The sequence below is a fragment of the Zerene cesonia genome, chromosome 13 (assembly GCF_012273895.1).
Source record: "Zerene cesonia ecotype Mississippi chromosome 13, Zerene_cesonia_1.1, whole genome shotgun sequence".
NCBI lineage: Eukaryota > Metazoa > Arthropoda > Insecta > Lepidoptera > Pieridae > Zerene > Zerene cesonia.
In genome coordinates this window covers 6,781,678-6,796,656 of record NC_052114.1, presented here as the reverse complement: position 1 = coordinate 6,796,656, position 14,979 = coordinate 6,781,678, and the positions used below count along the sequence as shown (strand labels likewise).

The window sequence follows — 14,979 nt, the reverse complement described above, 5'->3', positions numbered from 1 at the left end:
TTTAATTAGTATGCTAAATTTAAATTTTTTATCATTAACAGCAATCTGATATAGAAATTTACTATTACCGTAGTTCCAATAATGTATCTTTATATTAGAAAACAAACTTTACTTTTCTTCCTTCTTAATGTTTGTTGTTTGATAAGATTTGTGCTATAAAAAGTTAATAAAGAAAATTTAGCCATTTTGTGCTCGATGTTCATACCTTACACTAAACTATTTCATATTACGCTACTCCGAATCAATTACGCACAAATTAATCATACAAAAAAGTGAAGTCAGGAAAAAATAAAGAGTAATTATGAAGAGTTTTTGTGGTGCCGAGGATTTGCATTTTTTGTTTCAAAATTTTTATAGCATACTTCACGTACATACGTTAAAACGTATTACAACCGACACAGCAAAGGCAATTAGAAATATTGTATCTTTGTACCTAAAGCTATAATATTGATATTTATTCCATGAAAAACGAAATGGAAAACAAAGAAACGTCTTTACATACTCTTGAAGTAACTCCAGTTTTTGACTCAGAATCTCCAGTAGATAATTATGAACAGTAGTAAGTATATAGTGGTTCTCTGTCTATAAATGCTTAAGATGAGTTGTGGGTGTCCTTGGCTCAAGATACATGGAATTATAACAACATAACGAGACTAATGCGTGGTTATTATTACAATATAGGAACTTTACCATGAACATAACGACTAATGTCATTAGGAAGTAATATAGTTTATATTAAATTCTAGTTTTGACGCAATCCTTAGAAATTCAGATTTGATATTTCATTTATTTCTTAAAGTTAAAGTTATTCAAGTTTACCGTGCAGTCTTGTACGTATTTATATTTATTACGTAGATATTATTATAATAATACCTATGTATAAACGCAAAGTTTTTCTTAAAAGGTTAGGGTTTTTGAACATCAATAACATTTCATAATAATGCTGTCTTTCATATGGAGATAGAAAATTAATCGGAGAGAGTTCTTAAAACAATTAACGGTTAATATTCCCTGTACGACAATAAAGTTTATAGTGACATCTAGTGTTAGAAACCATAACTAAAGTTTCCGTGTTAAAACTTAAATGTTTCATTATAACTATTCGATGATAGATGGCGTGCGAAACAATATATAGCGTTCGTTCGAAATTCTAATGTAAGTACATTTTGTCATGTAAATTGGCATAATTATGTGACTGAAGAATAAAATTATAGCTATTTGACTTGGAATATTTACTTTTTTTTAACTTTAGCATAGGTTTATAGAACTGTTTTGTAATAAAATGCTTTTATGAATAAAGTTTTTTTGTTAATCGTACTATAGCGAGCCTTTAGAAGTGTTATCACTTTTTATGAATAAGACCGTTAGAGTTTAGACGTCACTAAAAAGTATGACTACCACAGACCGCCAAAAGGCACCCGCGATCATAACGATAAGTTTTAAACAGTCGTTTTGTTAATTTTTATATATATATATAATAGAGATATTTTTGTGTTTGATTGAACAATTGAGAAATAGTCAAGTTCTCATTATTATAAATAAGACATTAGGCAGTATTTGAGTAATTCCAACACTTATAATGGTTAAACATACACAAAAAAAAAACTTTAACTTTTTGGGTTCTAATTAAAAAGCAACAAAGTACAGCTTATTAATTGCTGTACATAGTGAAAATAAATGCCTTCATGTCTAAAACAATAACATACCCACCGACATAATGCAACATTCATTTATATTGTTCATTATATTTCTCATATTGTGTTGAGGAAATTAAGCGAAATATTGTGCATTGTCTTTATAAAACTTTATTTACAGTGTAATATTTTACAATACTTCATAAGCTTATTTCACATTGTACTTCATTATTTCTAACGATTTAGCGAATGAAGTCATCAAATGACAAATCCAAAATGAACTTTAATGACAATTAAATTAGGTAATTAAACTATATTATATAAACTTATATCTAATCAAGCACGAAAGTCTAAATATCACACAATAATTTAGTATAAGAATTATTAGGATAAGCCTCTATAGAAGTGTTAATAATGAAGTTTTTTGTTTACATCCTCAATATACTGGCATAATTCAGTCAAAAAATTAATAATTGAAATAATTATTTACAAAAATACAAATCTGATTAACGAAACTCATAATAAATACAACGCATGAACTTATTATCCTAATGGCTTATCCAAAGACTAATTTAATGGCAGTGAAAGAGTAAGTACATGCATGAAATTGTTATCCTCTAGAGTTAGTCCTACCAAATTCCTCTAATAGGTCATATTCGGCGAAACGGTCGGGATCAGAGTCGTAATACGCATAGTCATAGCTGGAGTCATCTTTGTTGGGACGATTAGGAATATGTGGGACATGTTTTGGTCTTGGGGACGAGGAAGGCAAGTTTTGTTGCACGTTCTCATAGCTCTTTGAATAGGCTTCAGATTTATTGGGAGCAAAGGTCGATGTAGCTCTTGGGGCGGCGTTATTTACGGATACAGCATTCGAAGCAGGACCGGAAGGCGCTTCGTAAGGTCTTGAAGTTGTCGTGTAAGTCTGGTAGTAATCAAATGTCCTGTGTGTCGTTTGTTCAGAGTAAGGTCGTGCAGTGCTTGTATAGATTTCTACGGGTTGTTGATTTGCTACCGTTGTCACTGATACAGCTGGTCTGAACGGTCGTGGTGTTGATACTTTTCCGAATTGCTTTTGCGATCGTACCTTCTCTGGTTTTTGATCATCAGGTAACCTGTTACCGCTTGCTGCAATGTTGAGAGAATGAGCGCCTGATAGTAGCTCCGATTCCCTCTCATAGAGTTCCGGTCTATACTGACCATCGTCTTCACCTTGTGGTGGTCGATATTGTCCATCATCTTCCTGACTGTTTGCATAATTTGATGACTGTGTATTGAGCGCATTATTTGTATTATATGCAATGGTATTCAAATTGGAAAAGGAATCAGGACGGGAAGTAGTGTAAGAGGTGGTAGGGGAAGATGTTGTAGTGGGGTTATTATAATAGTTTTGTTTTGCAGCAGGAAAAGAAACGAAATTATTTTTTTCTGGCTCGTAGGAGACACTGTTGAAGTTTCTATAAGCAGGCGTGCTGGTTATGATTCCTCTCGCGGAATTATAATCGACTGTTGTCGTCGGGTAATTGGTAGAGTAACCAGGTGTGCCTCGATTATAATTTTGATTGAATGATTTTGTTCTAGAAAAATCCGTTTGCTTTGAGACATCCGATTGTACGTTAAAGCTATTTCGGAGTTTAAATGGACGAGAATCTTGGTTTGTTTTTTTATCTGGGTTAACCCCGTTGTAATTATATAATTCAACGAGGCCTTCATTCTTAATCTCAGGTGTTGTTTGGGTTAAAAATGTGTAAGGTGTAGTGGATGGGTTGTTAGAGAAATATTTGTTTTGCTTTGGTGTCACTCTGCTCACTTCAACATATTCATCTTTATATTGGGGTGGAATGTTCACTGTTGTTGTTGGTGCTTTACTGTTTTGCGAGGGATTTCGACGGATGAAGTAGTCTTGTGGGGCATATGTGGACGGAGGGAATGAAGGTTGTGCTACTGTTGTTGTTGTGGTGGGTACAGGTGTTGATATATGGTGGGGTCGCTTTCGTAATACTTTTCGTTTTGGAACATCGTATTGAGGAGTGCTGGAATATTGGGGAGATGATGGAGATGGGGTTGTGTATTGTGATGATGGATATGTAGTTCTTGGCGTGGATGCCCTTCGGAACGACTGGCGGGATGGAGGGAATGACGAAGGCGCTGGTGGAGCTGACTCGTCACGGCCTCGATCTCGCTGTCCACTGAAGAAATCAGAAGAGTGAGCTGTGCGTAAGTCGGAAGCGCCATTATTTTGTGCGAGACGACGGTCGCCAGTTTCAGCACCTTGTAGTCCAAATTCAGGTTCATCTTCTCGGTTTCCAGGAGACGACACTTTTTTTGTATCAAATCCTGCACAATAAAATAATCTACGTTAGACATTTTAATTCTTTATTAGTGTTCAAATTAAGCACTTCTTATTTATTATATCTACTATTACGCATAAGCTTTTATCTACATTCCTGCTCTGGCATTATTATAAACAGGTCTAATGTATGCATTCAACCTCTTTTTATATTAGTGAAGCTAGACAAACAGTTTGTACTAAATATAATACAATTTGATAGTTATGATAAACATTTTGCTGTACATGTGAATCTCATGTCTCATTCGTTTATCAGTCTAAAGCCTAGATGGTTAGTTGCAAAGCTGGCTCACCGGATCCGATCTTGTAGAGATCAAACTGACCGTCGTAGATATCAGCAGGGCATGCTAGGGGGTCATCGTCGCCCCAGTCGGTACACGTTTGGGCTTCTTGGTGGAATAATGTGCCGGGAGGACAGAAGAATCTGAAATCACGAACACCGCCGCCAGCCACTCTCACGCACACATGGAACGCTTTGCAGCCCGATTTAGCATCCGCGTAGTATGCTCCCAGGATTCGTCCTCGACAGTTAAAACGCTCCGCTCCCCCTGTGTACATAAAATAAATATAATTTGGTAATTTATAAGACTTGCTTACACGGATCGTTGAAGCCTTTTATTTAGCATGTCAAAAGGTACAGCCTGGTGAGTGGTGAAAATAGACAGACAGACAGGTAAGTCTCTAATTAGGTAATAGGCTTTATCATTTAGTTAGGGTAAGGTAATAATTATATTTATAACTGACGAAAGACTTTAAGGGTTCAAAGAATATAAAGAGAAAATCTCGGTGAAATTTTATTTCAATTGTAATGAATAGACATTGTAAAAGAAACGAGATTTATTTTACAAACAAAAATAGGCCATGAAGATTATGCTTAACATTTACATTGCTAGTCTGTCTGTCTGTCGTAAAGTCGTACCTGTCGTAAACCCATCTCCAAATCGTTTCAACATGTTTTGTGCGTGACTGAGCAATGATACCTAATAATGGTATAAATATAATATGAAGTAGGTATCCATCAAACGGGATATTAACACCGGCCATCTTAAATTGAGGTCGATTACGCGATCAAAATGAATTTTATGTTTGCCCAACCGCAACGTAAATGGCGAGCTAATAGAATTTTATACCATACACACACTTCGCGGTTTCTGTGAAATTTTTAATGTTCAAAATTTACATAATTCATGATGCTTTAATGGATTACATAATGTGTAAACTATAACACATTAAAAGACATAGCCGAAACCATTTCTTTATTATCATATATAAAGAAATGTACAATGGTATAGCCCGCAAAATTGTTCTTTAGATTTGCAAATTATTACTCCTAGAAATCTGACTTCATGTATTTTCGGGTATGATGAAAGTAATCCAAAAAATTCCCTTTCCAATAATATATATATTAATAATTCCATTCCTGATTTGAATTCAATGAATTCAATTACATGTACATGTTAGCTTAGTAAGCTGTTAGTGTAATTTAAAAAATGGCTATTTTGAAATATAACAAAGACGTAACCCATTAGAGCTTGCGCGTCGATAGAAATCTACGGCGCTGTATACTCAGAGATGAGTTATCTTCGTTTCGCAGTTTGTTTTAATGAAAGCTTAAATCTGGTGAACGTTAGTACCGGCGCGGAGGTTAAACCGAGTTCCCATGCGTGAGCGGCCAGCGGGGCAGATAGTATCGCGTTGCGCAATCCAGAGGTGCCGCATCCTCGAAAGGTCGTGCGCTTATGCAAATGAACTAAATACATTCGATACATTTACTCTATACGGATGAACAGCTAGCCAGCGTTCATGAATTCGCTCAATTCGGCGCTCAAGTACGCATCTTTTAATGGTAATCATTTATATGGACACACACATACATTATGGTGAAGACGACCTACCATGCAGGGTCACTATAGAAGCCACCTTGCATATTTAGCTAAAGCTCGAAATGTAGAATGTATCATTCCATCTATTGCAATCCATACAAGTAACTGGTGACATATATAATTGAAAACAATTAATTACAATACAAAGTTCTAGAAACATAAGCATAATGCACTTTATGAATTGTAATGATTAACTTAAATTTGTATTAACAGTGGCTATTTCATTAATGATATTAAATAAATAAATTAATCGCAAAACTACATTATTCAATGTGTCGCAGAATTATTCGTCGTTTAGTAAATAAATATTGTGGATTAAAGGTAAATTCGTGGATGATAGCTGATACAATATCGAAACAAATAACATGCATCAATGATACTTTCATTTTACGTAATCTATTCTCACGGCTAAGCACGTATCGTACGTACTACATTTGTAACATTTACGATGTGTGAATACTTGTATTTGTTTAATAATTGTGTTATTTTAGAAATCACTTTCTTTAAAAAGATAATTTTTAAATTGTTTAACGATAATAAAAAAAAAATCAAAGGTCCGCTTTTCTATGGAAATTGTTCGTAAAATTTAATTCAACCATCTAAAGGTTGTTGTAATTATTTCAATTAATTATAACTTAATATATAGTAATAGAACGACTGAAAGTGCAATAACCCAGAAAAAATCGGAATTGTGAGAATCTTTTATAAAGCAGTGGAGCAGTAATTGTTAAAATAATTAATTAGTAAATGAGATGGACCGACCCAATTTAATTTTAATATCTTAACTTTTCTTTGATGCCCCTAAAACCACCCCATGGTTACAAGTGCACATTGCCTTTTAATGCGCTCAGTGAAGCGATGGAATTTAAATATTCCTATTACATAAAATAAATATTACTCATTTTCAATAATTTAACCTATTACTCATTTTTGCATTCTTTCTTTATTGTCATTCTAATAAATATCTTTGCCTAGTTTCTGATTATAAGTAACTATGACATTTTCATAAACTCTGCAGTAAAATATTTTTTAAATATTATTGTCTTAATTGTAACACGTATATCTAAAAGATGATTAATACAATTAAAATAAAATATTTATCGAAATAAAAATCACGTAACGGTTGATTATATAATGGATGTATATATTTAAGAGATCACATTTCCCATGTACGGTGGAATGCCGATTTCAATAACAAAATTCAAATATGCACCGTTTAGGTATAAACCTTGGAGTGCGCATCCGTTCTCCGGCCTCCAGCCCTCACGGCCCAGTTTGGGAGAACGGCTTGTGAGAAGATCATTTGCTATGTAAATCTCTGGAATCGATTATGTATATCTTCTATGTACGATGTGCCAGTGAAGAACAGCGGACGAATGGAAAGTGCATTGAATTGCGCAAGTTTCGTGCGACAGTACAGCGACTCTTCGTGCACTACGATGCGCTAAGTCGCACATTGGCTCATTAGCATATTATGTAATATATTTGCATTAGTTTTTTCATGGTTTTAGTATCATGCGCGTGTATGTCTAAGGACTTATGAATGAAATTTTTAGGACATATTTTGAACTGAAAGAAAATTTTGTAATTTACCTACACTGAAATTAAAGTTATCGCGCACATTCGAATTATGAGTGCCATCAACGTCTTATTGCTGTCTCTAACTATATTTAAATTTTATTTAAGAAACATGAACCAGACTTAATTATTATTTTAAAATAATCTAAATTTAGGTATGCTTAAAACACAGTTTATACTATTTATGACATAAGTTTTTTTTTTACTGATTACTTTGACTAAAGCAAAGGCTCTAAACTCTAGAACAAAAATTTTACTAATTTTCACTTATAACTTAAAGTAAGAATCATATATATTTCTACCAAAACAAATAAATCGACTATCAACAAATATGAGGAAATTAGTTTCGCGATTAACTTCCCACGAACACGGACGTCCTGAAATGCGTAAGATGCGCACGCGCGTTTCAACCGTGCACTATCACTGTCCATTTCCTCATGAAAATGTATCGACGGCACAGTAAGAAATACACATGATTAAGCGTAAGTCACAAGGATATAATCACGTCACTGCTGCACGCTGCCGAAGTACGGGTATTGTTAGGTCGAGTGTCGACTTACCGAGGATAGGGAGCAATGTAAGCACGAGCCACAAGACCGACATGTTGCCGCGAAGTGCGTTGCGAAGGGACTGAGCATCGGTGGATGCTCACCTCCCCTTCTATCTGGTCAGTGGGCACCTGAAAGCTCACACAGAGTAGGTGACGGCAGAGCAACAATCGCGAGCTTGCTTGAGCGTTTGACGTTAGCACGCTAAATGTTAAGATGACTTATCTCATTCACTCATCCCACAATACGCATCGATTTGTAAATTGTTATCGTATTTTTAAAATGCGTACAGCATGCCCAAAATTTGGATGATATGCATTTGTATGCATGTAATGTTGTCATTATTTAGAAAATCAATGAATAACAATCAAAACATGATACCATATGATTTTTGTAACAAATTAAGCAGAGAATAGCTTCTCTCAGATCTGATTTGTAAGCACCTATGTTGGGAGGAAAAGATCTAAAGGCAATTAAAATTTCATTAGCATTTAATTGTAAAGTTTCATTACCCCATATAATCTGTAATTTACTCTATATTTAATTTTACTTATGATTCATCTGTTTTTCATTCGCCAAATTTTAGTCTATCATACAGCCTTAGTATTTTATTTACTACTCTTTGTATTTTTTTCCAAACAATATGACAATGAAACTACTTTAAACTCCTACTTCAGTGGGGAGTGAAAACATATCCGTGATTTATCTGACAGGTGGGGCGCGGCTATCGCGCATCTATTGTCGTTACTCCCATTTGGCATACATTTATCCGTTACCTCATTGCCAACTGATTTATAGTCCTAGAAGAATACATTATTGTACGTAAATCTAAGATCCCGTATAACCGCATCCCGGGTTGCCCTTTGCCCATATGTTTAGTGGGTGAAAATTTTAGTTATGTAAGATCGCTTTAAAAAAGTATATTTGGAACAAAAATAAATTCAAAATTAAATATTATCTGTATTTTATAATTAGATTTTTACTTAAAAAAAAAGTTTATGAGAGAGTTTATTTATTCAAAATTTATTTTGATTCAGTTGGTGTGAAGACGGGTCAAGCGGCTAATCGTATGACATAAACTAAAAACTAAAATTGCTTCGAAGACACTAGACTCTTATGTAACCATGTTGATAAGATCTAAGCTCACACAAATGTTTGCAGAACACGCGAAACGAGAAATAACACCTTTGCGGATAAACATCAGAAAACTTGGTTGTCGCTGAATCTCAAAAAATATTTATACATTGTATTTATTATGTTAGAATAGAAACAGATGCATTTCACATTTGATCAGCTACGATCATCGATCGATCTTTCATATAGAGGCTCCGCTCTATAGAAGCTGAAAAGAGACCAAAATATTTGCTTAATTTGGAAATTGCAAAGACTTGTGACTTTGTGTTTAAAATAACAAAATTGTATAATTGAAAACGTATTAGTATGTACCGTGTTTTAATTAAGTAATTTGAACTTATACTACTTGCCTCTATGAAAAAAAACTACGATAGCCTACTCGATTACGATAGTACGTTTTCTACTATACAATTTTGTTATTTTGAACACAAAAGAGTAACTATTGATAACCATATCATATGAATGACTATATATTTATTTATTTTGGTGCAGGTAAACGATGCCAATTAAATCTCCAATGTGCACTATCCAGTATTTATAATATGTAACGTGTCTTCAAATAAATCTTATCGGTCGAAAGTTATCTATTGTTCGGATGCTTATTACGTCTGTCAAATATTTATTGTTTGTTATTAAGCAATGGATAAATACGCAATACATTAATATTGTTAGCGATTAGTACTTAGATAAAGCAATGATAAAAGCTGCTTGTAAAATTAAGTCAATTCATAGATTAGTTATCTAGAGGTATATTATAGTGAAATTATTTTCATCTAGTTGTATGCTGTCTTGGAAAAAGGCAGCAAAATATTTAATAATTTAGAGTTTGACTTTGAACTTGTCCTTTATGTTAATTTACGCGAAAATTTATTTAAAATAACTGTAGAGATGACTACAGTAATATTAGGAAGATATTAAAATGGTTGTTGGATATTATTATTTCACAGTCGGTTACTTGTTTGCAGAAACATAACTTAATTAACAATGCTAATATTGTTTATAATAATTGTAATATAAATTATTTAACATCAGAAACCGGTGCGTGCACTTAAATATTGAATATCTTTTTTGTAATCTTGTATTCCTCGTCATTTTCATTGTAGCTACGTGAATCATAATGTGGGTGCACTTTATGTTATGACATTATCTATTATTGTTATTAATGAAAAGGTTAAATATAAAACTCATGTTGGTTGGATGTATTACTCAAATCATGAGATTATCTTTATCCGCATCCTACGTAATTTCAAATAAATTGTATTCGAGGACTTTCGCACAAACATTTATAGTAATAGAATATACAAGGAACCTTCTGGTAATATACAATAATATTATTCTAAAAGTTAGGTTACCTACACCCGCTGGGGTACTCAGGGTCACTCATGAATAAAGCCGTCTGTGTTAAAATTAAATATATTAATTTCCGTTAACGATAGTGCGCTAATTATTTTTGTACAAATAAATTAAAGTGTCTTGCATTGTTGTGATTGCTTTATAATGAGCTCACTCGTAGTTCTCATGTAGGTTTCACAACGTTCGTGTTGGAGCTAAGGTTTCAGGCACGACCGCGATACCTTGCGACAACTGTTTAAATACCACGTAGTAAATAACTGAAAAATAAATTTTAGTCGTCACTGGGAAATAGAAAGTAACGATGTTCTTGTAAATGTTTATTAGACGACATTAATATGTTGATGACTCAATAATATTTACTATATACACAGCTGATTCCTAGTGGATTGTTAGGATTTTATAATGAAAAAGAAAGTTAAGTATACGAGTATCCATTTATATCTGAAATATCATAGTAAATATTCAATATGTTTATTAATTTGTAATTGATACATGTGTAGAATAATAAAAGAAAGAGATATAGAATATAGATAAAAGATGTCTTAGCACAATAAGACAGAATTAGTGATTCACAGATACAAATTCTATTAATTTGAGCCGCAGGCGTTGCCTAAGCTCATGAGCAGCAATAGACTCTTTATTAATATATCAACTTGCATATTGATAGCTTCATTATAATGCAATAATTATAATATTAATAATGGTAGTATGAAACAGACAGCCGGAGTTCTCAAAGAAAAATCTATTTACTTAAAAAAGTTATTGTTAAATAACGAGCGATGAGAAAATTAAAAAAATATTAAAATAATGCGCCAGAGTCAGCGATTGAGGTTTCCGTGCGACCCGTTGACTCAGTGATTTGTTGGCGAACCATTGCCGAACCATTGCCATAACCATTGCCATAGGTTCATTTACATATTATATTTTAATTTTAACGACGAGTGAAATAAACTTTTTGACAATGAATTATTGAGGAAGAATTGAAAAAATTGTTTTCACGATACAGAATGTTATACATTCTTACAATATTTCAAAAGAAAAAACGTTGATCATACGTTCTATCAAAGTAAACCATTTGAAGAGAGTGTACTGACATTTGTCTGCTTACAGCTTTGACATCAAAAGTAGCATATCCGCAAATTATGCGCATAATCGGTCGCTCTGAGTGACGATCAGTTAAGCTGTCTGACCTTTCGTTTCTTCTTTTATAAGCGAACAATATCATAATTTTTCTATAAAGCCCTTGGAAATTATGGAATGAAATCTTTTTATTAAAAAAAAACAGTTTTAAGAATAATCGTATTTAAAAACAATGTTCTTATTAACAATATGTACATTATATCATGTCGATAGAAATATATTAAAGAAGCTATTTTAAATACCAATGTGATAGCTACGTGAGAAGTTAACATGGGGAAATAAGTTATTCATTTGCGTACTACAAAATAAAATGTATTTAGGTTTCGCTTATATCACTCGCTACAGAAGAAACCTACAAAACCGCCACTATCGTGACCATCTTTTATGTTTTTCTAGTTGTAGTTGTACACCTGAAATGTCACCACGTTTATGGAGAGGAGATGACAAATGCCCTATCTAGGTGATTAATCTTTATAGGCAGCTGGTCGGTCTAAGAATATGATCGACAGGTAAGGCGGGTATTGCATTAGCCGACCCGGTATTACATATCATCGTTTATGGCCTGACATATACTTAGCCTTAATGAACCTACTCTGATTTCGCTGCTTTGAACTCTTCCATTTTGCGCAACGCTTACTAAGATTTATGAGTAATCAGTGATTGTGCTTACCTTATTGAATTATAGTTTTATTACACGTAAGTAAATTGAACGTCGTACTGTTTTCCCAATTACCCACATTGAAGAAGCTATTCGAAACTTATTATTATATTCAATGACTTAGGTATTCACAGCATACTTTTGTGTTATTTAAGGTTCAATTATAAATTATTAAATGCAAATGGTGTCATAATATTAGGGCTTATAATATTTTTCTATTGTTCATAGAACAATGTTGCTAAATAATAAATCCAAGTTTTGAATATATACAGGTACCCTCTCATTTTTGTAATTATAAAATTTAGGTACCCATCGATAAAGATATACCTTAGGATAAAGAATACCTAGTATATGAGGTGGTCCGGTTTCACTCGTGGTATATATATAAGAGTTTTCTGTGATCACGCACATATCCAACGGTGAATGAATTTACGAATTGTTCCAGTACTTCCTTAGAATAACGCGTTCAAACAAAAAATCTTCAGGTTTGTATTGTTAGTAAAGATTTAGAATATCTACATTAATTAATTAATGAACCTTAGACAACGTTGCTTTTATTACAAAAAGCTACCAAAATACTAACGTCTTCAACAATATCGTAGGTCTGAAAAGAATCATTTTATTTCGAAAAATTAACCAATTTCATAATATTTTTGTACTTAAAGAATATACCAGTGTACTTAATTAATTTTATTGTTTTTACCTTTTTAAAAAAGAAAAAGTGTATACTTATATACTTACATATGAAACCTTGCAAACAACCTTGCGTAGTCAATAGCGTTGCATCAGCAGTCAGCAGTCACAGGTCATCTCTGATTCCACCGGCTGACCACGGTTTCTTTTCATTTCTCAAATTACCGTACGTTCCGACTATGCTTATCTAACAGAATAAATGCCTATTTGGGAGTGAAGTTTACGTGATCTTTGAACGTTCGTTTTAATTTTAATGCGTCGTAGAATATTTTTTTTTTTTTTATTTACCTTTAAATATATAACACCTAACTTTTCTTTGTTTTTTTAAATACAAAAATGTTACAGAGAAACCATTAGTTTTTCGTTAGAAGACGCCTTTTCTTCTTTAAAAAAATAATTATAGAATTATGTAATACGATAAGAATGATTCTGAATAAGTGATTTCAAAGATAAATATTAAGAATCGACATATTATACGATATGTATGAGATGAGATGATGATTTTCTGTCTAGAATATAAAAATTCTAAAATATATGAATTCTATAAAATTTAATAATTAAGATCATTATAATGGTACAATTTCGATGAAAATTTGTCATATTTTTTTTTGGAACATAACGCTACCTATTTAAAGGGAAATAGGTATATATAGTGCACCACATTTTTGCTAGTCTGGACTAAAACCTACGTAATAAAAATATACGCAGGCGAGCAAGCGGACGCAAATGTTTAGCATTTTATTCAAATTCGAGCATATTGTTCTCGCATCGGATATCCCACGTTTGTAGCGAAATAATGTTCTTATGTGCACGTGAGCATTAAATTTTAATAAGTTCACTTGGTCTCGTCTTTGTTTTTGTTTTCTTTCTTTACTGTATTCAGTCTAGCGAATCTAATTCAAATATACTTGTCTACGTTTTTGAGGTTAGGTTTCACGAAGGCTGCTAGAATTTTTCTGCTACCTTGAATGGCAGAAAAATTCTCGCAAGCTGGTTTAATCCCAAGTTGTATAGAATTATAACATTTTATCACGCTGTCGGTATTTGTGTACTAATGAGATAATATACCTCCATTTCCCATAAATTTATTTAAGAGCCTAAATAAATTTAAACACAAAAAAACAAAAGTACAGGACCAACAGTTAAGCGACAAAAAAAAAAGTTTTATAAATTACTTTATTGCCGCCTTCTTTGAAAAAATAAATTTTCTTCCTCAACAGCTTGGAAGCGTAACTAACGATCACCTTCCATATTTTAAATTATAATATCACCATTGTTGGCTTACCGTATTCAATACGGCCTCGCAATATGACCTTTAACAGAGGATGCTGCATTCCGACCAGGTGAACAATTCCCGAGTAAGCTACAAACGTTTTTACATAGGCCTAAAAAAGCAATTTGATTTGCGACGTGTAACATACAACATATCAAACTTTAACCTATAAATGTATTCAAAAATATAAAAGAGTTAGTAATACATGAAATCTAAAGATTACATACATTAATTTATTAATTAATTAATTTAATCAATTCTGCTTCAGAAATTATCATAAATTTATTGTTAGCAGGTAAGAACTCTTTCACATACCACATAAGTATAAGAAAATATCACCATCTATTGACTCATCCATTCAATAACAAAATAATCATCTCCCAACAGCATCACCTCATCAATGTGAATGTGTTATAATAATAAAAAATAAAGGTTAAATATGAATTGCTGCGTGTTTTGCTTCGCGTAATGAACTAGTAGAGCGTAATTGTTTGTTACAAGATATATACAGCAATATAACCGAATTCCCACAATCATTAAAATAGTTTAATGTCTAAAGGGATTAATCATTATTGGAATAAGGTGTGATTACAAGAGAATTATCGAAAGAAAGATGTTCAAATGCAGTTGCGTCTATTTCGATTCTCTTTTTGTGTTTCTAGTCCATACAAATATTATAAAGGGTTTCTTTTTGTTCAATTGTAGCTGGATTAAGGGACCAATAATGATAATTCG

General features: G+C 32.8%; 1 protein-coding gene across 2 annotated transcripts; it reads right to left on the bottom strand.

The window, feature by feature from the left end:
• Positions 1–1,789: 1,789 nt before the first annotated feature.
• Positions 1,790–8,161, bottom strand: LOC119831037 (mucin-5AC-like). 2 transcript variants are annotated; one of them, XM_038354258.1, is made up of 3 exons: positions 8,006–8,161; positions 4,278–4,532; positions 1,790–3,971 (listed from the first exon to the last, which is right to left on the bottom strand). In XM_038354258.1, the coding sequence occupies exons 1-3, from the start codon at positions 8,046–8,048 to the stop codon at positions 2,245–2,247; spliced, it is 2,025 nt and encodes a 674-aa protein (XP_038210186.1). In that variant the 5' UTR covers positions 8,049–8,161; the 3' UTR covers positions 1,790–2,244. The 2 variants fall into 2 exon arrangements, with proteins under 2 accessions (XP_038210186.1, XP_038210187.1); XM_038354259.1 differs by having other exon boundaries at positions 4,308–4,532.
• Positions 8,162–14,979: the final 6,818 nt, after the last annotated feature.

Coding starts and splice junctions, on each gene's coding strand:
- LOC119831037 (XM_038354258.1), bottom strand. CDS start 8,048: ATGTCGGTCTTGTGGCTCGTGCTTACATTGCTCCCTATCCTCG. Junction 4,533..8,005: donor TACATTGCTCCCTATCCTCG/GTAAGTCGACAC, acceptor TTATGTACACAG/GGGGAGCGGAGCGTTTTAAC. Junction 3,972..4,277: donor TCTCTACAAGATCGGATCCG/GTGAGCCAGCTT, acceptor TTTATTGTGCAG/GATTTGATACAAAAAAAGTG.